The sequence below is a fragment of the Podarcis filfolensis genome, assembly GCF_964270895.1.
Source record: "Podarcis filfolensis genome assembly, chromosome: 5".
Taxonomy (NCBI): Eukaryota; Metazoa; Chordata; class Lepidosauria; order Squamata; family Lacertidae; genus Podarcis; species Podarcis filfolensis.
The window spans coordinates 62,801,178-62,824,822 of NC_139608.1; the positions used below are offsets into that span (position 1 = coordinate 62,801,178).

At 39.5% G+C, this 23,645-nt stretch overlaps 1 protein-coding gene across 9 annotated transcripts in view; it reads left to right on the forward strand.

Moving 5' to 3' along the window:
• PLCE1 (phospholipase C epsilon 1) overlaps positions 1-23,645 on the forward strand; it is a 125,938-nt gene that overhangs the window by 69,005 nt on the left and 33,288 nt on the right. For all 9 annotated transcript variants that reach the window (XM_083614024.1, XM_083614023.1, XM_083614020.1 and 6 more), the window contains 4 exons: positions 1,931-2,247; positions 15,552-15,697; positions 17,531-17,789; positions 19,677-19,891. In XM_083614024.1, coding sequence (XP_083470150.1) covers positions 1,931-2,247; positions 15,552-15,697; positions 17,531-17,789; positions 19,677-19,891 — 937 coding nt within the window. The remainder of the gene's footprint in view (positions 1-1,930; positions 2,248-15,551; positions 15,698-17,530; positions 17,790-19,676; positions 19,892-23,645) is intronic.

The window sequence follows — 23,645 nt, forward strand, 5'->3', positions numbered from 1 at the left end:
GTTCTAGGTCTGTCTAGTGGCCTAGATGAGGGCAGAGGATTCTAGTCAAGTTCAGATGTGGCCTGACACCAATACTGTAGAGCCCTTTAGCTTGCTTCTGTGAGCTGCTGTGCAAGCTCTTGTCTAAACTTGCAACGAGACAGGCATATAACCACTTCCAATGTTATGATTTTCATCACAGGAATGAATTGAAGGTGCAGTCGTGTGAGGACAAGGAGTACCATTTGGAGACCAAGATAAAAGCTTTGTTTTCAAAGATCTTCAGAATTCTTTGGCCTGTTTGTTCTCAAACTGTAGAGTTTTGATTTTGTCCTCACAACGTGTGAGGTAAGAGAGGCAGAGAGAGAGAGAGTGATTTGCTCAGGAGGAAGGATTTCAATAGGTTTGTTACTGAGGAAGACTTTGGAACAAGCTAAACCTGTGCAAAAGGAATAGGCTGCACTTGAATTGAATGGAATTAGTTGAAAGCAAGCAGAAAAGGGAAAGTTAGGAGTGTTAAATCCACACCAGCCTGCAAGAGATCATTTTCAGAGACCCTCCTTTGGGTTGAGAAGGTAGAGATTCTTGCAATAATCAAACATGAATGTGAGTGAGCTGTGCTGCAGCTTGATTGCTTGTTTACCAGGCAAGCCAGTTAGCATACCTGTGCTAGTGACCTTGATCAACACCGATATTTTTTTTAAGTACTGGCAACATAAACGGTAGTACTCTTTTTGAACACAATACTTATTTGACAGTGATTTCCTATTTAGAGTTCCCATTAGATCAGATGTGCTGAGTTGTGTATTCCATTGAACTCTGTGTGATGATGGTAGCCATTAAAATTCATTGTTATGTTTCTTATTCTGTTTCCCTACCTATATTGCTTTCCATTGCATGATTCTGTGCCTCTGGGAGTGGGGGTATGTCTTATTGTAGTATGTTTCATGGTAGTAACTTTATAAGTACACAAGCAAATAAATTGTAAAAGGAAGAATGGTTGACTTAGCTTCTCAGAGCCACAGTCTCATACACTGCTGTACAAAATTTCTGTTAGTTTCACTATGCAGATTTACTAAGGAAAATTTCAGCCATCTCAGTTCACCAAGCCTATTTTTTTGGTTGGGCACACAGAACCCTAGCTATTTACTTTGTGTTCTTCACTATAGTTTCCTGTTCACTTTGGAATAACTTTACTCACATTCCCCTATTATTGTGATGATGTCATATTGTGGTGTGTTTGTGAGCTTCCTTGACAAAGAAGTGGGGGAATCTTCACTTGGTGCTGCAGAGTGACTGAGTAAATATCAATTATTTTTGCCACTTGGGAGTTATCCGAGAGCAAAACAAATACAAAAAAACCCCTTCCATTTCTGAAGCAGATACAATTATTTTACTGCCCATCTGAAAGTAAGTTCATATTGCTGTTGTAGACATTATAGTTGAACTTACTGTTTGACAGCCTTCATATATGACAGGCATAGGCAAACTCCGGCTCTCCAGATGTTTTGGGACTACAATTCCCATCACCCCTGACCACTGTCCTGTTAGCTAGGGATGATGGGAGTTGTAGTCCCAAAACATCTGGAGGGGCGGAGTTTGCCTATGCCTGATATATGAAATAGCTGGCAACAGCCATCAATTGGTGAGCTGCCATGATTGCTACATTAGCAGGTGATAAAGTGGTTCATCATCCATAGACTGATGCTGTCTACTTGAAAGTGTAATTTGCCTGTGTTACAGGAAATTTTATGCAGCTGTGTTGGAGGACAATGATTTATAGATATTGAAAACGGAACTTCAGGTGCTATCCACTTGTAATAATGGAATATTTAAGTTGGGTTTTTAAAAACCCCACATAATATGTCATGCATTTATTGTGAAATTCTGGTTAATAGGTGGAAGGAGGAAATTTACCTCTTTTAAAATTTTGCATTTTGTTTATTTTTAGAACGACAATTGAGTTCATCTATGGCTGGATCAAATGCCCTTGCTTCCACTGTAGCTGGTGTCAGTAAAGAACTTGTAGAACTTCAGCACCTCATTCAGTTTCCAGAGGAGGTTGCTAGTATTCTGACTGAGCAGGAGCAGGATCTCTACAGAAAAGTACTGCCAATCGACTACCTCTGCTTCTTAACCGGAGATTTGGGGAATGCTGAATGCCAGAGCAAACTATCAACTCTTAAGGCTTCTATTTCCGCAACTCTTCTTTCTGCCCCGAATGAGGAACACAATGCTGTTGAAGATTTGGTGACAAGATTCAACGAGGTAGGGTGAGGATTTTGATTACATACGCACATGGTTGGTTTTCTTTTATCTTGTTTGTGGAGTGGGTAAAGGGTTCGTTTTTTCAGTATTTGAGAGGAACCTGGGCATAAGGCTTACTGATGGGGCCCTTAACCTTTGACAAGAACTGGCAGGTTTACTAGCTGGTGGTAGCAGATGGCAGCAGTGGCTGGGTTTAGCAGCGATTTAAATTTCCTACAACGCTCCCAATGTATTGTGGCACTGAGGGTGCCATTTTGTTTTCCACAGTGCCCTACAGCAACACTATGTGATGGGCATTATGAGAAATTTAAATGTTGGCTAGATCCGGCTGAGTGCTGATCTAGAACTAGGGACCTGTCATCTGCCTGAGCATGTTGGGTGCTGCCATCAGGGCCTAGTGGTTTTAATAAATTAGTTTATTTGGTTTCTTATAAACTCATGCTCTTGTGGAAAGCAGCCATGTTGCTTAATTCTCTGAACTGTTTTGTTGCAGGCTAAACATGATCTTCTTAGTGGTCTGCATGCAGCATTATGAAACGGGGGTATCTAGATTACATTAGCAGCTCACATGTATTTATCCATAATCCACAGAAAACTAATTAAGCACTTTCATATGCTGTGATTGTTCTTCAAGAAGCTGCGCTGTTTTTCTAAGTAGTTTTCTGGTGCAGCAAACCTTAGCCCAGTTTCTTTTTCTCAATTATTTTTCAAGGAGATGCTTAATTGCTTTGAGTGTGACAGAGGGCCTCCTGTACCACTGCAGTGGTATAACTTAACTGTGCTGAGCAGGTGTCCTGAACTGACTCAGGATGGCATTCTGTTGTGACAGAGACTCTTTGCTTTGCTAAGTCAACAGTAGCGAGAGCCGCTGTACTAAAGTTTTGTGAATAACAGATATCTTAATCATTGATTTGTTATTTGATAGCCACTTTCCCCAGTTTTTTGGGGACGCGGGTGGCGCTGTGGGTAAAACCTCAGCGCCTAGGACTTGCCGATCGCATGGTCGGCGGTTCGAATCCCCGCGGCGGGGTGAGCTCCCGTCTTTCGGTCCCAGCTTCTGCCGACCTAGCAGTTCGAAAGCACCCTTAAGTGCAAGTAGATAAATAGGTACCGCTTTAAAGCGGGAAGGTAAACGGCGTTTCCGTGTGCTGCTCTGGTGCCGGTTCGCCAGAGCAGCGTCGTCACGCTGGCCACGTGACCCGGAAGTGTCTGCAGACAGCGCTGGCTCCCGGCCTCTAGAGTGAGATGAGCGCACAACCCTAGAGTCTGTCAAGACTGGCCCATACGGGCAGGGGTACCTTTACCTTTTACCTTCCCCAGTTTTAATGAGAAAAGCTTAGAGTGAGAGCGAAGGAGAGTAAGAGATGAGGGGAGAACACAAAGCCCTTGAAGGATGATAACTCACCTTCAGATACTGCAGGAGTTTCTATCATTTGTATGTGTGAGTCATCTGCATTTCCAGCTGGCAATATTCTTTTGAATAGTGTCTAAAAGGGATACTTGCCATGGGAGACATGTTCAGTGTCCTTTTGTATGCATGACCTTCTTTTGCTGAGACATTTATGTTACTTCTCATCAGCCACAGCAGCTACTGTAACTTTCCATGAGAAGATTAAGCAAAGCAAAATAAGAAGGGGCAAAGCATCAAAACGACATTGGGAGGGAAATGAAATTTAATACTGTAGCAATAGCAACGCTGTAGTAAAATGCCCAAAGTAGTTCTTTAAAGACTTTTGAGGGCACAAAAATACACCTTTCCTAGCAAGGCAACATTTTTCCTTATAAGGCAACATGTGGGAGAGATGTTGCTTTACTGGGAAATCCTGAAGAAAGTCTTTATTGAAATGCATTTGGCATCTTACTATTTGATTCAATTTCATATTTTTTCTGTATATTTTTGAGGCTTTGCCTCTTTTTTCTTCCTCTTCCCCTCCACCCCCTGCTTGTTCCTTCTGTTTTGTGATCTCCCCCATTTTTCTCTTGCGTTGTTTCCACAATCAAAGGCAATCTCATACCACTGTCTCCGGTTTGTTCAAAGGAGAACAACATTCCCGTTGCTCTAAATATCAGTTTGGAGATGATCCATTCATCACAAAAGCCACTCGGTCAATTATACGATGGGAACATGCTAAAACCATAAAATCAGAAACACTATAGATCTTTTCTTTGAAGTCTTTGTATTTATTTTTTATTTTATTTTTATTTTTGCTTTGGTAGCCCTGTACTCTGAAGTGAAAGATACGTGCTAATGTGTTCAGAGTTCAGTAGAGCTTTGGATACTATTCTGAAATAAGGCATTCCTTTTCTTCTTAACAACCTCTGATTCTTTTAAAATATGGGACACTTGCCAACTTGGAAGAAAGGTGGGATATAAATATATTAAATAGTAGTAGTAGTAGCAGCAGCAGCAGCAATGCTGTACAGTAGTACCTCGGGTTAAGTACTTAATTTGTTCCGGAGGTCTGTTCTTAACCTGAAGCACCACTTTAGCTAATGGGGCCTGCTGCGCTGCTGCTGCACAATTTCTGTTCTCATCCTGAAGCAAAGTTCTCAACCTGAGGTAATATTTCTGGGTTAGCGGAGTCTGTAACCTGAAGCGTATGTAACCCGAGGTACCACTGTATATATGTTGGCAAATGTTGACTTGAAAACTCCACCGCTTTTAACAGTGCATAGGGGCGTAGAAATTTGATTTCAAAGGTTCTGCTATATTAAGGCCTTTGTTTTCACATATTACTTTTAAGATAAGGTATTTTTCATAGGAAAAAAAGGAAGGCGCCTTATACAAGGTCAGACCATTTATCTCAGTATTATTTAGACTGTGTACTGAATAGCAGCTGCTCTCGAAGACTGGGGAAATTGTTGGTCCTACTTGGAGAGGCCAGTAATTGAACCATCAACCTTCTGCAAGAAAAGCAGGTGCTCTGTGACTGAGCTATGGTCCTTTCTTACTGAGGTATGGACCTCCCCTATATGGTTTGCAATATCTAAGGGTTGTCCATTCATATAGTGAAACTTCCCCTCTGTCTCCTCTCCTCATGCATCTGGATCCTCTGGATCAGATTTGGGGGTGTTGTGAGAGACATGTTGAGGGGGAGAGGAGGCAAAGTTCTGTTGCTCAGACAGACGTTATTTCGCTCACACAATGACTTAGTTGGATTCAACCCTAGGAACCCTGGAAATGCTACTCATTTGTTGCTTCACACAATACTTACCTGAGGCAAGGGTAGGACTCGAACCAATGGCTTCAAGTTACAAGAAAGGACATTCTGACTAAACATATGGGGGGGAATCTGACAGTAAGAGCTGTTTGACAATGGAACGGTCTCCTTCAGGAGTTTGTGTGCTCTCCTTCCTTGGAGGTTTTCAAGCAGTGTTTAGATGGCCGTCTGTCATGGATGCTTTAGCTGACATTCTAAGCTTATTGCATTGAGACTTCAGTTAATGCAGTAGAAATTGGGAACTTTTTATTTCTGTTTATATACTAGATAGTGAAATGTGCTTTTGCTAAATGTAATTTACAATTTTGGGGGAAATTTGATATATCAATTCTTTACATTATTTACAATATTAGCTGCATGTTCAATATGTTTGTCATACATACTCCATTAGCAACAGGGATTTTCTGCCCATCGCTGTTTATCTGTTTGAAAGAAAATTCCTACAGAAAGAGTCATGCTTTGGTTGGCGAAAACCAGTAACTGCTTGCTGACTTCTGGCATTGCCTGCAAAAATAATTCACTATATTTATATTGTGGGAGCCAGAATGAATTTTTAGATGACAGACTCTTGATACTTAATGGGAGACAACTATTTCATACCATTGTCCTTTTTTTCCACTGCGCAATTATTGCATGCAAATGGCATATCATGTAACACTGCTTTTTCATAAATTTTTGATAAATGCTAGAGCTAATTGATATTACTTAATAGTTTTTGCTTCCTGACAAAGGCATTTCATGTTTGATGTAGTTACCCATTCATTTCAGAGGGCTGTCCCTTGGGGTAGAATTTTTAACCAAATTAGTCAGTATAATGCTCTAAACATCAATTATGGCTGACCAAGAAATTCAGAAAGAAAATACTGCATGGCATTTTTTTATATCCTGTGCAGCTGTCTTACAAATTGTGTGCTTTTATACAGAAAAAAGGATAACTGGTTATCTCCAGGAGCAAATGGCATACATTTCTTTCCAGTTTTTACTGATAGCTTCATATATTTAACTACTAGGAACCTGAAGGCTAACCATTCAGTCAGTACACGTTACCAATTTTAGACTAGTTTAAATACATTTTAGCTCTCAGCTGACAGATAAGGTTCAATGCTGTTCAGCAGCACTGTAAAAATTATACTTTTTCTGTTGGCCTTCCATTATTCCATGTAGTCCTCAGTTGAGAATTGGTTTATAATGTTTTAGCTCTCCCCACATCAATTTAGTGAAAAATCGGTGCTTTTTCTCTTAGCAGATTGTAAGTTCAATTCTATCCTTATTTGAATTACCAAGAAAACGGGGGGAAACATGCATTAAAAATGCTAAGAATTAAAGAAAAACCTTCCTTTTTCTTGTAATTTGAACATGTTGGTTTGGGTCCTATTCTTTGAAACAGTAGAAAACAAATTTGGACCATCACCTATGTACCGTGTTTTTCGCTCTATAAGACGCACCAGACCATAAGACGTACCTAGTTTTTGGAGGAGGAAAACAAGAAAAAAAATATTCTGAATCCCAGAAGCCAGAACAGCAAGAGGGATCTGGCTTCTGGGATAGCCTCTTGCTGTTCTGGCTTATGGGATAGCCACGCACAGCCTCTCCCGGGCAGCGGGAGGAAGGCTCCCCCAAGAGCCGCACTCCCTTTAAAGAGCGCGCAGAGCTCTTGGGGGCTTTTCCCCTAGGAGGGAGAAGGGCAGCCCTTTTCCCTCCTTGGGGAAAAGCCCCCTTGCTCCACACAGCTCTTTAAAGGGAGTGCTGAGCAGCACCTCCCGCCTGGATTCTCTCCATAAGACGCACACACATTTCCCCTTACTTTTTTAGAGCAAAAAACATGGTAATTCCTTTTCAAATATTTGAAGGTGGCTTTCATATCACCTCTTAATCATCTCTTCTCCAGGCTAAGCATACACAACTCCTTCAACCATTTCTCTTGGTGCTTGGCCTCCACCCCCTCCCACCCCCCAATCTTTGTTGCTTTCCATCTGGGTATGTTCCATAGGTTGCGGTTCTGCACCCCCTTAACTGGGAATTAGACCCAGTCAGCTCAATGGGACTTACTTCTGAGTAGACTGGTATAGAATTGCCACTTTAGTCTTTTAACAGAAAATAGAGATGTCTTAAAACTATCATTGTGCTTCAGCAGTGGGTGGAATGTAAATAAATATTTCTCTCTGCTAGTTCAGGATTTTTAGAATGCCTAGCTGGCTTTGCAGAAACCTTTTGAAAAGATTATGTTTGTACAAGTATCAAACTGTTTCCAGTCCTTCTTTGGAACAGTACATTTAAAGTGGTGTATAATCATATTAAAATGGCCAAGGCTCTTTGTTAGGATATTCCTTTCCTCCCGAGCAAATTAGCCAGTCAATCTTATTCTAGTACAGGGACAATTACAGCACTTACAAAAATCCATGTATCAAACTGTTGTAATATTCCTAGTTAGTGTTTGTACTGGATACGTGTCCTAGATAATCTTGGCAAAATAATCTTCATTCACTACAGCATTGTATGAAGCTCATAATATGTAGCAACAGCATGAAAGCATTACCTAGGGTTGTATGAGGAAACTGCAGGAGAGCCGTAATAAGGAATAGTCAAATCCATTAGGGAATATTCAGGCAAGGACTAAAAGCAATGGTGCAGGATATTTCCAAGCAATAGATGGCTGTGTTCATGGTTCACCAATGACAGGAGCGGAGAATCTTTTTACACCCGAATGCTGTGTTGCCTTTCACTATTTTCCCCCCTGCCCATAGCTTTTGTAGTGCTCATATACCCAGGAATGTCCTATATAATTTTATATGCAGAAGTATTGCCTCTGTTTGAGCATGAGATGTGTCATTAGGGCAGAATTGGGTAACCTTTCTTGGCCCAAAGGCTAGATTCTGGCTGTATTAATCCCTCTCAAGGACATGTTCCAGCTGGGGGCAGGGGGAGTGTGGGAGCAAAGCAGGACTAGTGAGGGAGGTGGCCTGGGGAGACTTCAGAGGGCTAGATGGGGAAGGCAGGCAAGCTGCGCTTGGGCCCTAGGCTTGAGGTCCCATCTCTGACCTATGGCCAAAATCATGCAGAGAGCAGGGGACCAGCTTTACAAATACACAGGTGTACCTGGGAACTGACCTACTTAGGCTTTGGAAGGGGGGGCAATGTCTTCAGCAACAGACTAACTACCTCTGGTGTAAATGATTGAGCCAGATGCTGTTGGACTCCAACTCTCATCAGATCTCCAGCCAGCATGGGAGTTGTAGTCCATGAACACCTGTAGGGCACCATATTGTCTACCCCTAGTGTATACAACTGGGATTTAACCTTTGGGATTACAAGAGCAAATCTAGGTTTTTGGTTTTAAGTATCAAACTGTACTTCTAGTGTTTTTAGTTCTTTCTTTGAAATGGTTTTTCTTTCCTGGCTCCACTGCATTCAACCAGATGTGTTTTACTTACAGAATCATATCCACTGTTCATCTCTGTAGACTGAGTGACAATAAAAGCATGAATATGTGATATGATCTTATTCAGGAATGTTAAAGAAACAGCTGATGAAAATTTTCACTAGGAACCAAGGTACAGCTCATATAGCAGCCTTTAGCTAAGCTACGTACCTTATGTGCTAATTTTTGCTTAAGTAGAGATATTTTTATGTGATTATCTCAGAAGAGGAACAGGCTGTGTCCTATTGACGTCTTGTTCACATTCAAATAGGTCAGAGAATATTATTCCTTACCCAGCTGATATAGAATAATATATTTGAACCGGAGATGCAATGAATTTATTCATTTATTATTTATAAAATATTTATGTTTGAGCCCGAGTTTTGAAGATTAAGACCTAGGTCCCATTACTGAGCTGAATGGGGTTTGGAATAGGTGCAAGTCTCTCCTTGCCCTGCCCTGCCACTCCCCTGGAATGTGGTTCATTACAGCATCTTCACTTTTGAAATTGACTTTTGTATTATAGGTAGAAAAGGTGTATATAAGTAAGTGAATCAGTTGACAAAATACCATGGTTTGTATTCATTGTAGCACTGAAGTAAATGTTCCATCAGTGCAAAGATTTATCCTGTGTGTCTCCTACATCTGTGCAGTTTCTCCCAGTCCTCCAGAGCAGATTTGGGGACAATGCAGAGGGAGAAGAGGGAGAAATCGCCCTGTACTACCAATAATTATTGCCCTAGCCCAAAAGATTAGCTGAATACCATCTCATAAGTTGGGATCCTCAGGTTTTATCTCTTGAACCACATTTATTTCTACTTGTAATAGGTTTTTTTGTCTAGGACATGTTGCTTCACTTTTCAAAGGCTTTGTTTGCATTCCAGTCCAGGTTTATATTTATTTGTTTACACTGTAAGGTTTAGAAATATATGTACTTTTTGCTGTACTAAGTCTCTGCGGGTCCCTAATCTCATCCACAGTTTACAGCTATATTTCTCTGTCTTCATGGCTATGTAAAGAATTTTTCCTCCTGCTTGTGCCAGATCTTTTCTCAGATTAAAAAAAATAAAATTCTTTTACTGATGTGTCTACTCAGTTCACAAGCAGCAGCTTTAAAATTCTGTCTAATAATTGAAAAAAAAACAATTACTTGTTCCAATATGCTCATAATTATATTCATAATTAATTAGAAACAAATGCATAATTTTAGAGCACTCAAGTTATTTCACTGTAATCCTTCCAAGCAAGTTTCCTGCCTAAGATATAAATTAAAAGATGTAACACTTTGATCCACTAGATAACATCATTGGGCTTAATGTGACTTTATAAAAGCTGTTATAGCTTAAGCTTGGGGTTTGACTGCACGTTTGCCATTGCTCTGTAAAAGCTTGGCTTTACTAATGTGCATGCAGTTGTTGTTATGCTTGTTCAAGTCTGTCCAGCTTATTATTTTCACCCCCTAAACTGTTGTAGCATGTTATTGACCAAAGAAATAAGGAGGGAACTGGTCTCAGCAGCTGTTCTACAAACACTGTATGGCCTGTTGTTGGCTTGTCACTTAGTGTCCTCAGCACTGGTTACAACTATATTCCTTTGTTGATTCTTTGTAAATTATTAAGTGTATTTGAACAAGGTGATATGCAGAGCAATGGTCAAGCTTCTCCAGAGCAAAGTGGTCAAGGGCAGATAACTCTGTCTTGGCCTTACTTGCCTCACAGCGCCTTTATAGGGTGACAAAATCTAACGTGCCCATCAGGGCAGCCCAGGACATTTTGCAGCTTCAAGCAAAACAGAGAATGCTGCCTGCCCCAGCTCTGCTGCACAGACGGGCATGGAGGCAGCCACAGAGGGAGGCAGGCATGGCAATGGCTCTGGTGCCCCCCCCCCTTGTAGGGCACATTTAGTGGAAAGGCGGAGTAAGCTAGAACTATCTGTGAAAGCTGTGTTGTGCTTAGTGACAAGTTTAAAGGGGGCTCTGTGAATACAGTGGATCCTCCGGATACGAATTAAATTCGTTCCGGGGGTCCATACTTAACCTGCAAAGTCTGTAACTGGAGGCGTCACTTCTGTCCACGTGTGCGGTACGATAGAGCGCTTCTGCGCATGTGTGTGTGGCGAAACCTGGAAGTATACACTTCCGAGTTTGCTGCGTTCGCAACCCAAAAGTTACATATCCAGAGTGGTACGTAACTCGAGGGTTCACTGTAGTTCCAGTTAGGGTTGTGCATTTTTTCCTCATATGAGGAAAAATGTGAAAAAAGACTATCAGTGTTTCTCCCATGAGCATGTTAGTTCTGGATTAGAGGGGAGAGCTGGAATGGTTTCCCCCCACTTGTTCCACTGAAATAAGTCTGTCTGTCACCTGAGGGACACTGTTGGCTACAACCCAAGCTCTTTTATAATAATCACAAGTATTTAAAATGTTTTGAGGGGGAGATTCTGTAGTCTTACAATTCATTCTTTTTATTTTATTTTTGTCTAATGGGGATGCTCCTCCAAAAGCACCTCTGAATATTGCCTACTGCTTTAGATGTGAAAGTATGAAACATTTGTATTGCCAAGCTGTTTACAGGTTAAATAGTTAAGCAGTAGCACTTCTAAAGAAATCTGAAACCCTTTTTATAGTTCCATATTCTCTTTTGTGCTTGAGGCTTTCCAAGCTTCTGTTTACATTACCAGGACAACTGGCCAAAGCTATGCTGTGCTTAGTGTAGAGTTTAAAGGAGGCTCTATGAATAATTCCAACTAGAGCTATGTATGTGCGATGGGTAAATGTGATCTAGTTCCAGGTTATGCAATTATCCATCTTACTTTGTTCACTTACAACAAGTGTAATATAATAAGTAAACAGTCTGAAAGGTCTATTAATTTCCTGATTCACTTATCAACCAGTTTGCTTGTCTTGTTTTTCCTTTGTGGGTTATTCATAGGGCATATGCATAACAGCACAGTCCTATGCCAATCTGCACAGAAGTAAATCTTACTGTGTCCAATGGAGCTTGCTCCTCTGAAAATGAACATAGGATAGCAGCCTATGTGTGATTTATTTACTTGAGATTCTGAAAGCATAGTAGTTAGTTGGGTGATTCGCTAGCCTTGCAGATGTCCCTTTTTTTGTTCTGAAATGTTTTATCTGTTTGAGACAAAGAGAACTTTGCAGCTTACATCCTCAGCAGTGTTGTGCACAGCTGAAACTGTGATTAAGATACACATGTTTTTGGATTTTCCCAAAGCATTTAATGGACTAGCATAAGGGAAATTGTTTATTAACCATTAGCATTTTCCTTTGTATGTTAAGATTAAGGGGCAGATACATATCTCAAAAATAAAAATAAGGGCATGCTAGCAACACCCCTATACTCAAATGTCATTGCCTAACCTTCACCTCCAAACCATTTGCCTGAAGGACACAACCACAAGTTTGAGTGCATACATAATGCTAAGCCTAACCTTGGCTTTCCCTTGGCTAGCATGACAGTAGCAGGAGCAGAGGAGAAACACTGCAACATGATCTTTGTTCTGGAAACTTGCACATTTTCTCCTCCTTGCTCACCCACTGCTTGACTTTGTGCTACATGTGAACTGTCTCATTATGCTCTACTCAAGGCTCTGCTGTGTATATGTTGCGTTCATTTTGTTCTCGACTTCCACCGATTTAAAAACCAAGGCTCATTTACGTAAATATATTATAAAATATAATGGTGCAATAGTATTTTATCAGTGCTTAAAGTATAGTTCAGCATTGACATTGATAAGAGTGCTGGGCAGAGCAATCTCTACCTAGGGAGCAGAAAGGTGGAGCAGTAGGACAGTCACAGCCTCCAAACCCTAGCTGGCTTGCATCAGCCAGGATAGGAAGTGAGGAAGTTTATTTTTTGATGCAAAGACTGGTAAAACTCAGGGACTCAAGGAATAGGGATCTGGGGGGCTTTAAACTTCCTGCACCTCCACCACATGTGGAAAAAGAATATCATGGCATATCCAACATTTATTGCATCCCCTCTCATTTATCATTTTATTATTCAGTGAGTTCCATTGCCACAGTACTGCCATTTTTATGCAGTTATCCTTGTAACTCATTGCTACTGGAAAATTTGAACCCTTTTAAGAATTCTGATAGCTGCTTTGAAATTGTCACTGTGCCATTGATTTTTATGGTGATATTTTGAATTAGGGTTTGATTGAACTGTGGATTGCTTTTATTGTTGGCCTCTTTGCATTCCCCCCCCCCAATTTTTTTATATTATTTTAAAGAAATAATTAAAGTTGTGGGGTTGCCTATGCTGAATTAAATTGAAGCTCTGAGTAAAAGCAGATAAAATTGCCTCTCTCTTGGACTTTGCTGTACAGTATTTGATTTGCTGTTCTATCAGTCAACAATCAGATGTTCAGGAGATGTTATCTAAATTACAGTAAAATTATATACTGTATAATCCATCTGTTTTTTGTAGATAATTTTAAATTAGTTCAACACATTCTTGTGGTTGACTTTACAAGGTTTGTGTCTTTAAATTTAGCTGTCAGTAGAAGATGAAATAGTTTTCTGTCTTTGAAGGGAAATGCGTTTTTATCTGTTATGTGAAGCTCTCATCACTGAAGATATCTCTGCAAACATAAATTACAAATCCTTCAGGACTCAAGAAGGAAACTAAATGTAGAAAAAAATCACATTTTTATCTCATGTTGATAAGTGTTTACACAATGGGGGGAAAACAAACCCTAGGGAATTTCGTTGTAAAATAGTCCAGTTGGTTTGAATTAGATTTCCATGTGAAATATAGCTTTTACTTACTTACTTTTTTTTTTCTTTAATAAAAGTTGTGGGAAAGTAAATGGAACATTTTCTGAGTGATAAATAGTAGCCATCTATATGTGATCAGGGTTTGAACACACAAAAATCTATATATGAAGATGATTGTTCTCACTGCGCCCAATGAAATATGAGAATTGCAAGTACAGTCACAGTGGGAAAATGGGATTTTAGATCAAACTGAAGCTGGGGTTTTTTGCATGTTAATATTAGTATAGCTCTGAGAACTCAGCCTGTAGTCAAAATCTATTTATTCTAAATTATTTCCAATATTGAACAAGATTTTTTATTTTATTTTTTTGTGAAGTACTATGTATATCAAAAAGCTATAGATGGAGGAGCATCATTATACATTTTTACAAGTGACATGATTTTAAATTTCCTTTTGGAAATAATGTTGCTCAAAAACAAGAGGGTTTGTTAATTTTTCTTTACAGTTATTGCATCCTCAGGACAGTGTTATGGAGAAGATCCCATTATAAAATATTTTTTGATGACTGCTGAGCTGTGCTACTGGGGTTTTCCAGCCCCAAACCATGTAGACCAGGGTTGGTCAATGCGCCTTCTAGATGCTTTTGGCTTCCACTTCTCATCAGCCCCAGCCAGTATGGCCAGTCATCAAGGTTAATGGGAGCTAGAGCTTGTTTGTGTGGTAGGCATATTACACACTCCTTGCCCGGGCCAAAATGAGGGTGCACAATGGATTGGACATGAGTGGGGGTTGGAACAGACCACAGATTTTTTGACTACAGTGCAGTCAGTGAGGTTGGTATGGAACTGGAGCAAGGATCTGTTTGCCTAATAAGACTTCCGATATGAAGTTCAATACTCCATCCTAGCTCACCTGCTGGGGAATTCTGTGGGAGTTAATGAGCATAAAGGACCCAAGCGCAGCAGAGGTCAATGCAGGTGGAAACCGACTGTCAACCAGAGGTGAGTGGCACCATGCCTGGCCACCTGAGCTCAGGCCAGGAGCTGGCGCATCCTCTCAAAACCCCAGGGCCATACCTGCCTAATTTGTGACAGGTAAATAGGTTAAATACGGTAAATGCTACCAACTGAGAAAAAGGCAAAAGCCTCTTAACCCCAGGGCCAACTGTGATGGAAATTAAAATTTCTTCCTGACTCTACAGGCATACCTTGGATCCCGAACGCCTTGCGACTCAAACATTTTGCCTCCCGAATGCCGCAAACCCGGAAGTGAGTGTTCCGGTTTGTGAACGTTCTTTGGAACCTGAATGTCTGACGTGGCTTCCGATTGGTTGCAGGAGCTTCCTGCAGCCAATCGGAAGTTGTGCTTTGGTTTCCAAACGGTTTGGAAGTCGAATGGATTTCCGGAACAGATTCCATTCAACTTCTGAGGTACCACTGTAGTATAAAAGAAAGGAGGGGTGGGAAATCTGGCCATGGGAGAAGGAGGCTGTACTGGCAGGTGACCTGGCATTTTAAGGCATCTGATGCCACACTCCCTTCTCAAAGATGCCACAGGGCCATGTGAGATTGCAAGGCCCTGCAAGATCTCAGGGAAGATCTGCCCTTCTCTTCACTATTTAGAAGCACCAAATCATGTGCAATATCTGGAGGATACCATGTTGGCTCTGCCTGATGTGGACTTAAAGTGATTTACTTCTGCAGGAGTTTGGTTTCATCCTGCCCTTGTTTACTCTAAAGAAAGTCCTATTGATTTGAGAGGTACTTCCAAGTAAGTTTGCTTAGTCATGCAGCCCTTTCAAGTCAGTTGCTTGAAAACTGAGATAACTTATTTAATAGGTTGTGTGAGTATAAAGAATAGGATACAAATATGAGTGATTTGTTTTTTTGTATAGTATTGTATTTTTTAATTATTTTTTTTAAGGTGAGCTCTTGGGTGACATGGCTGATTCTGACTGCTGGGTCTATGGAGGAAAAGCGAGAAGTCTTCTCCTATGTGGTACACGTGGCAAAATGCTGCTGGAACATGGGAAACTACAACGCTGTCATGGAGTTCTTGGCAGGCCTAAGGTACTTGCAGCTCATTCTTCAAATGATGGAGACTCATCATAGATTAAACTACAGCTTCTGTTACTTGCAGCTGTCCTTTTAAAAAAATAAACAGTGGACTACACTGCTAAATAGTGTTCTGTTGCTAAGTTGCTTCGTTTATCTTGTCCAGGGAGTTTATGACAGGCTGTTTTGGGAAAATTCACTAAGATGGATGACGGAGGTTAAAATTGGTGAAAGACAGGTCTTTTCTCACAATTCTCCAGAGACCACATCATTTATCTTTCTAAACAATAAACATGGAAATTTAAAAATAAAATAAAACACCAGCTTTCTAAGAGCATAGATAACAGAAAAAGGCATTCTAGAGATTAAAAGGAAGACCACAAAACTTTTGATAGAAATTGTTTCTTACCCAACTCAAAAATGTTAAAAACCCTTCTTACTCCATTTTTCATTAACATTTTTTTGATGTTATTGAAAATCAAAAGAATATAAATACAAAGCAAGAATTAAAGGTAATGATAAGTCTCTTCCCTAGCGTCCTGGAAATGCCAACTGCTTATTGCACTGTGGCCACTGTGAGAACAGGGTGCTGGGTTAGATTAGCCAGGGGTCAGCAAACTTTTTCAGCAGGGGGCCGGTCCACTGTCCCTCAGACCTTGTGAGGGGCTGGACTATATTTTTTTTGGGGGGGGGGGAATGAACGAATTCCTATGCCCCACAAATAACCCAGAGATGCATTTTAAATAAAAGGGCACATTCTACTCATGTAAAACTACGCTGATTCCCGGACCGTCAGCTGGCCGGATTTAGAAGGCGATTGGGCTGGATCCGGCCCCTGGACCTTAGTTTGCCTACCCATGGATTAACCTTTGGCCTGATCAAACAAGCTCTTATTATGTTCTTATGAATAAATTGTTAAACTGTAGCAAAAAAGGCCTGTGTGTGTGTGTGTGTGTGTGTGTGTGTGTGTGTGTAAAGAAACTGTGCAAGTAACCAAGGCTTTACTTGGATTTTTCAGTACAGCCACAGTTCTTGCAGCCAACGGGGTAAGCCACTGCTCTGCTTTCAAAGGAGCTTGTCTCACTGACAATTTAAAAGACCCATCATGCAAAATCAGTGATACTTTTTATTATTAACTACATTGCATAGCATTTGATAATCTCAAATCCTTTTTTTAAAAAAATAATATTTATTAGAGTTTTGAAGGTTACAAAAAGAAAAAGTATAAACACCATATTAAACAAAAACAAAACAACACATCACAATAAGAAAAAAAAGAAAGAAAAAGAAAAAGAAGAAAACAGAAAAATAAAATCCAATAAAAAAACCCACAGCGAATCTTCCCATAACTTATCTTTCATTTGCTTATTTCCTTGACCTCCTCACACCTCCCTTTTTTGTATTCTAGTTCGATTAAATATTTCAGCAAATCCTTTCCATCTTTTCCAATTTTTGTCCTGTAATTTATCTTAATATAATGTAACTTTACTTTCCCTCCTTTCACCAATTAACAGTCTGTTTTTTCCTAATCCTTTATAACATTTCTGCTAAAACCACCTAACTTCATTCCAACATCCTTCTAACATTCATTAATTGATAATCTCAAATCCTGTGGTTATAAGAGGTGTGTAGCTTTTTTATACAAATTGTCCCAGTTAGGAATTTTAAAGGAACCCTGCTGTTTTATCCATTTTTGCATACATAAGTAACATAAGTAGATGTGAGTTTCATTTTTCAAAAAAGAGCAACAGTGTAAATGAACTGTGAACGAAAGCTTTTTAGCATGCAGCAGTCTGATTTGAATTAATAAACTTCAGAATATGATTTGCTTGCTTTTTTCTCAAATAGGTCAAGAAAAGTTTTAAAAATGTGGCAATTCATGGACCAGTCTGATATTGAAACAATGAGAAGTTTGAAAGATGCAATGGCACAACACGAATCGTCATCCGAATATAGAAAAGTTGTCAACAGAGCTCTGAATATCCCAGGCTGTAAAGTCGTTCCTTTCTGTGGTGTATTTTTAAAAGAACTCTGTGAAGTTTTGGATGGGACTGCAAGCCTCATCAGACTTTGTCCTCAGTATAACTCTCAGGATGAAACACTGGAGGTAAACTAATATGAGAGAGCATTAATTGCTAAAAGACCAGCAATAATTCCTGCTTTTATTAATAATTGTCCACATATGAAAATGTACATGCATACATGCAATCCTACAGGAATGACAGGGGTGGATTTTGGATTGGTTTTTATTTTAGTGCCTTGTCTAATTTGCACTTCCTGAAACTATATGCAGACTGGGGGGAAACATAGCTATTTTTTTTTTCAAAATTCACACTCCTCTTAATTTTGCAATGCAGTTCTCCAACCAAAGGAAGTATGGAGAAATTTATATATTAGGGGAAAGTGCATAAAGATGCATATACTGATGAAAATAATGAACAGAAATGTATAGAAAAAAATTCTTTCGAAATTTGTGTATTAGGCAAAACTGCATGCATTAGGAGAAATGAACATTAAAATTCTGGTGATTTTTCATTACAACTTTTTTTTAAAAAATGCAAACTGATGCAGAAATATTGAGAATTTATGATTGGAAAAATGAGAAAGTGAAATTGGACCTTCCAGCTCTACAGTTCTATGGTTCTGTGACAGATCCTTCTGTCCCTTTTCTAAAGTAAATAGATGTGTAACGTAAAAGCACAACACGAATCATCATCTGAATATAGAAAAGTCTTCCAATAGCTTTCTCTTGTCTAGCAGCTGAATTGGACTATTCTGGATTAGGTGATGAGAGAATTATTGATCCCCACTTTATAGTGCTGTTTGCTGCCTTTTTCCTCCGCAAAGTCTGTAAATTCCCAATGCCAAATTACAATTAATTAATAAGATTACTACTGTTAATCATAATCTTGTTATCTAACAGTAGTATGTATGTGTTCTGTGTTGGAAATCTAGACTATGATCCAAAAGGTCTTCAAGAGGCTTGTGAGTTGTTGTTGTTGTTTGTTGTTACTCTTATTCTTGGAAAAGCTGGCACCCAGCTGGGATGGGAGTGGGGAGAGACAAAGGACAAAGCTCCCTAAGGCTCATGGAACTGAGTCTATCATTCTTTGGCTCTTGTCCGTGGATTTTGAATCAATAAGAATGTTGTAAATTAATTTCCAATATTGCCTCTGTTAAATATTCAGGTTTTACATCTTCAAATTCACATATTACACAGTGATTTCATTGTTAACATAAAGCAAAATTAATGTTTGACACCGTAAGCATGTAGGCTGATTTTGGTCATAACTGACATGCAATATGTACCTATGAAATAATGTGCAGCTTGCGGCTTAAATGAAATACTCTAAAAGCCTCAGCTTTTATCTTAAATATAAAGGTAGACCCTTGTTATCGTAACATTAATTTGGAAATGATGTGGGCCTTGGGCATGTAATTGGAACGGGCCCTTGTTTTGGTTAATTAAACTTACTTCCAAATTCATGTGTTCATAACTACTGCCTAAAATATATATAAAATTATGGTATGAGATATTCAGTGTCACTGTCTTGTAAAACAATCAGTTGGGTATTGTGCCAGCAAATATGTGCATAGAATTGGAGGCAATAAATTCAGTCATTCCAGTGCAAAATTGTTGAGAGAGAGACAGAGACCGAGGAATTCAGAGTTCCTACTATGTATGCTATGCAAACAGCGCTTTGGTCACATAGAGCCAGCATGTGTCTTAAAACGTGGCAGTAATTAAGGTTGCAATCCTATATCCGTTTTCCTGAGAGCAAACCCTATGCAACTCAATGAGACTTGCTGGTCAGCAGGCATGTGTAGACTTCTATTGTATGTAAGTAGATCTAACAGGATTCCAGCTGGCAGGGCACTACAGAATCACCTCCCACATACAAGATGCTGTTGCTGTTATCTTTTGGGTTGAAATGCCCATCTGAAGTAATTATGCTTACCGAAACGTTATTGATTTGCATGGATTTTCTTTTAGTTTGTTGCAGAATACAATGGGCAAGACAACTATTTACAACGGATAGGTCCAGACGGCTTACATAATACAGAAAAAGAATCAACAGCTAACTACATCTTTCAAACCATTCGGAGTTGTAATCGTAGCTTGGAATCTGAAGATGGAGAAGATAATTTCATCGACTATGAAAATGGAAATTCCAGAAAAAATTCTTTGAAGGACAGAAACCGCTATCAGTAAGGCTTTATGGTTTGGGTTTGTTGTTGTTGTTTTAATTCTTTTTAAATTTTGTTTTGCTAAACAAAACAAAAAACCATTTACAGTATTCTGGGTATAACACATCCACTAAAAATTCAAATAACAATATTTAGAAGGGAACAGTCTAATCAAATTGCCTGTTACAATAAATTAAAAGGCTTTTTGCATCTAACCATGCATTTTCTGTACTTCTTAAATGTTACTGTGTTTGCAAAATTGCTTCATAAACTATGATCTGAAGTTGGCTTTCCCCCCACTAATCTCATAGTTAAAAGTGACTGCAGTTTGTTGGAGGTGAGATGACATTGTAAACTGTAAACTGGGGTTTGATCTTAAATGAAAGCAGAAGCTTCTGAACTCCTCCTCACAACCAGGCCAGAGGAGGACAAGTGTGGCGTGTAATCCCAAGACTATGTGTAAACCACCCCAATGTGTCAGTTTTATGCGTTTTCCTATTTTAATGTGCTTGCTATATAAAAATAATTAATTTTGGAAATAAGTCCTTTTAATGCAGCCTTCCCAACCTGGTGTTCCCTAGATGTTTCGGGCTCTTAATTCCTGGTCATTGACCACGCTCGCTGGCAGTCATGGAAGCTGAGGTCCAAACCATCCGATGGGCACCAGGTTGGGGGAGGCTGCTTTAAAGCACATATCTGCTATATTGGACTGCTTCCAGTTCCAGATATTTCTCAGAGTTATGCATGGAATCATGTCACTCAGACGTTTAGAATCCTTCTCATTAAATTTTATGTTCCCTCATGATGTAATTACTTCTAGGCAAAGCCGTTTCATCTTGTGCATGCAGCTTTTAGAAAGCTACAGATGCAACTAGGGCTTGTTCAGTGATGCCAGGAATAGCACTATGGCATCTCTGTTGATCTTAGCTCAGAACATTATATCCTGTTGGAACAGCATTCTGACCCAGTCAAAATAAAGGTTATTTATTATTGTTCCTAATCCCACTACTTTTAAGGGCAAGTTATCTGAGGCTCATAAATTATCTTGGGGAAAGCTTATCAGACTAGTAAACTCTTTGAATATTCACAATAGAATGCAGCCATTCAGCACAGGTGTTGTTTTAATTATGAAAGCTCATGTTCTCTGACCTCGGATCCCCAATTTCTCTCTGGGTTGTGAGAAAACCACTTAAAAGTCCAGAACACGGTGCACTTAAATGCAAATTATATAAGAGCAGTGGAGACTTTATTGGACAATGCTTGAAAGAATTTATTAGATCTGTACTCGCAAGAAGAATTATAATATCTGCTTGTGGTTCTTCATGAAGGATACTTCTTAAAGGTCGGCAGCTGTGATGTATAATGAATAGCATTTTGCAGTTGGCCACACAAGTCGTCCCAGGTCCAAAATCTTGCTCATCTGTAAAGTTCAGTGGGTGGTCCTGGGGAAGGTCACTGTTTCTCAGTCTAGGCTTTTTGAGAAGGTGTTATAATTTGGTTTGGATATATTGCCATCTTCCCTAAGAAGGAAATAAATATTAAATTAATTTTGCTTTCTTGCCCAGTATACATTAAATTCAAGTAGTAAATCTGTTCTGGTTATATGGAACATAGCAATTAATTATCTTAATAGAGGCTATTGGGTCTAAATTATACATTATACTGCAGCTATATGTAGCACAGCTCCTCCTCTGTTGTAAAACCCACTTGGAGCAGAAAGTTGAAAGAGTAGGGAGTGCTTTCCATGCCAGATACTTTCCCCTGGATAATTCATCTCTTCCTGGCATATGGATCAATGTTTGCAGGGTAAACTTGGTTCTGCCACACTGGAGAGAATAAAAATTGTTAGGGACAGGAGCAGCTGACAGGAGAAGGATTAAGTATACTCATCAACTTGCTCCTAAATCAGGCATAGGCAAACTCGGCCCTCCAGATGTTTTTGGACTACAATGCCCATCATCCCTAGCTAACAGGACCAGTGGTCAGGGATGATGGGAATTGTAGTCTCAAAACATCTGGAGGGCCGAGCTTGCCTATGCCTGTCCTAAATCATTGCAAAACACCATCCCAAGGAGGTAGGAGCTGCAATGTAATGAGTACTTTGGCCCTTAGACTTCACAATGCTGGTCGGAGGAGAAAGAATCACAGTTGTTCAATTATGTATCATGACTTTTCTTAACAGTCTGATCCTAAGACTTACTGAACCACTAAGACCACACGTCCAGTAAATGCCTTTTTCTGCACGTAGCACCAGCAACATGTTCTAAATGTCCTTATTTCCTTAATATGTGCATGAAGTCATCTTTGCTTCCTGACAAAATAGTTTCTAATAGAATTATTATCATCTGGCAATATTTCTTTCTGGGCAGTTGAGCAACATCTGACGCTGAGCGAGCCTTTCAATTCACCTTTTGACATCTGAAAAGTATTTAGAAAGCCTCATTATACCGTTATTTTAATAGTTCATAACTTTTCATTTCTTTTCTTCAATGTTTAACTTCTTTTTTAAAATTCAGATCCTAAACTTTAAACATTTCCTCTATAATATAATATGTGAAGGAGTATAAATCTTCCATTTGTTAGTAGAACAGAAAAGCAGGGCTAATATGCAACCGAATGGAGCATGTGTAAGCCTGCTCTGCCCCATTCCACTGCGCTCCTCCCACACTCCTGTTCTACCCTGCCCATTCTAGCCCATTGCAACTCTTTTTGTGACGTCGTTATGACGTTTTGGGGCTACTTTGAGGTTCAGCGTTGTGTGTGTATGTGTGCAATCGCACATCATTTAGATGCGCCTAAATCGGTCGGTGCCTGTAACTATATCTTGCTGTTACGTAAATATTGCTGTTTTCAAGTAAACTTAAGCTTTTATTTATCTCAAGTAATGTGATTCATATTTAATGATTATACTACACCCGTTAGGGCCCAAATGAAACACAGGGGTACTTTTTTAATGGATAATCTCACACGTATTTACTCGAGTCTAATGCGCCATTGAATCTAATGAACACCTCAATTTTCAGAACCTTGAAACCAAAAGAAGTATTTGCTGGCGAATGTAAATGTGCCATCGAATCTAATGTGCACCTTAATTTTCACAAAGTAATTTGGCCAAAAAATATGAGCATTAGATTCGAGTAAATACGGTAGTTAACACAAGTAACTTAAGAGTTTGTTTAGCTATGGGGTTGTGAGAACTGATCTGAAAGGAGCATTCAGTGACAGCTGCCTTCTGCATTGTGAGCTGTGGGGGCCGGGGGGTGGGGGTGGGGAGAGACACCACTCATATATCTTGGCCTTTGTAATAAGTTCCTGAAGAATATACTGACAATTGATTGTGCCAGGGAACTATTATCTATAAACTGCCTATAGTTCATTCTTTAGTGATAGTAATACCCTTTTATGGTAAATGAAACTTCTCTAATATGACAGTGGGGAGTTTCAGTGACATAATGTTTTCCATGTCATGTTTTTTCCCCTCAAGCTAAATTTCACATTCTTTCACTTTTGATTAGAGCTTTTCATCAAGCAACTTGATTTATAAGATAGCATTGGGGGAGGGGTAGCTTTAACACTTGGAAGAATTTATGCTGTAAAGAAGCTTGCAGTATTTTTTGTACTTGCAGTTGATAAGGGACTAGACCTCTATGAAGCCACTCTTTTTCCTTGACAGACTTGCATCCAGACATATATAGAGAGTGTGCTGATAATTATTGTGTGTGTGGATGTACACAGTGAGTGATATCAGCAGAAGAATAGGACTACATTCTTTGTT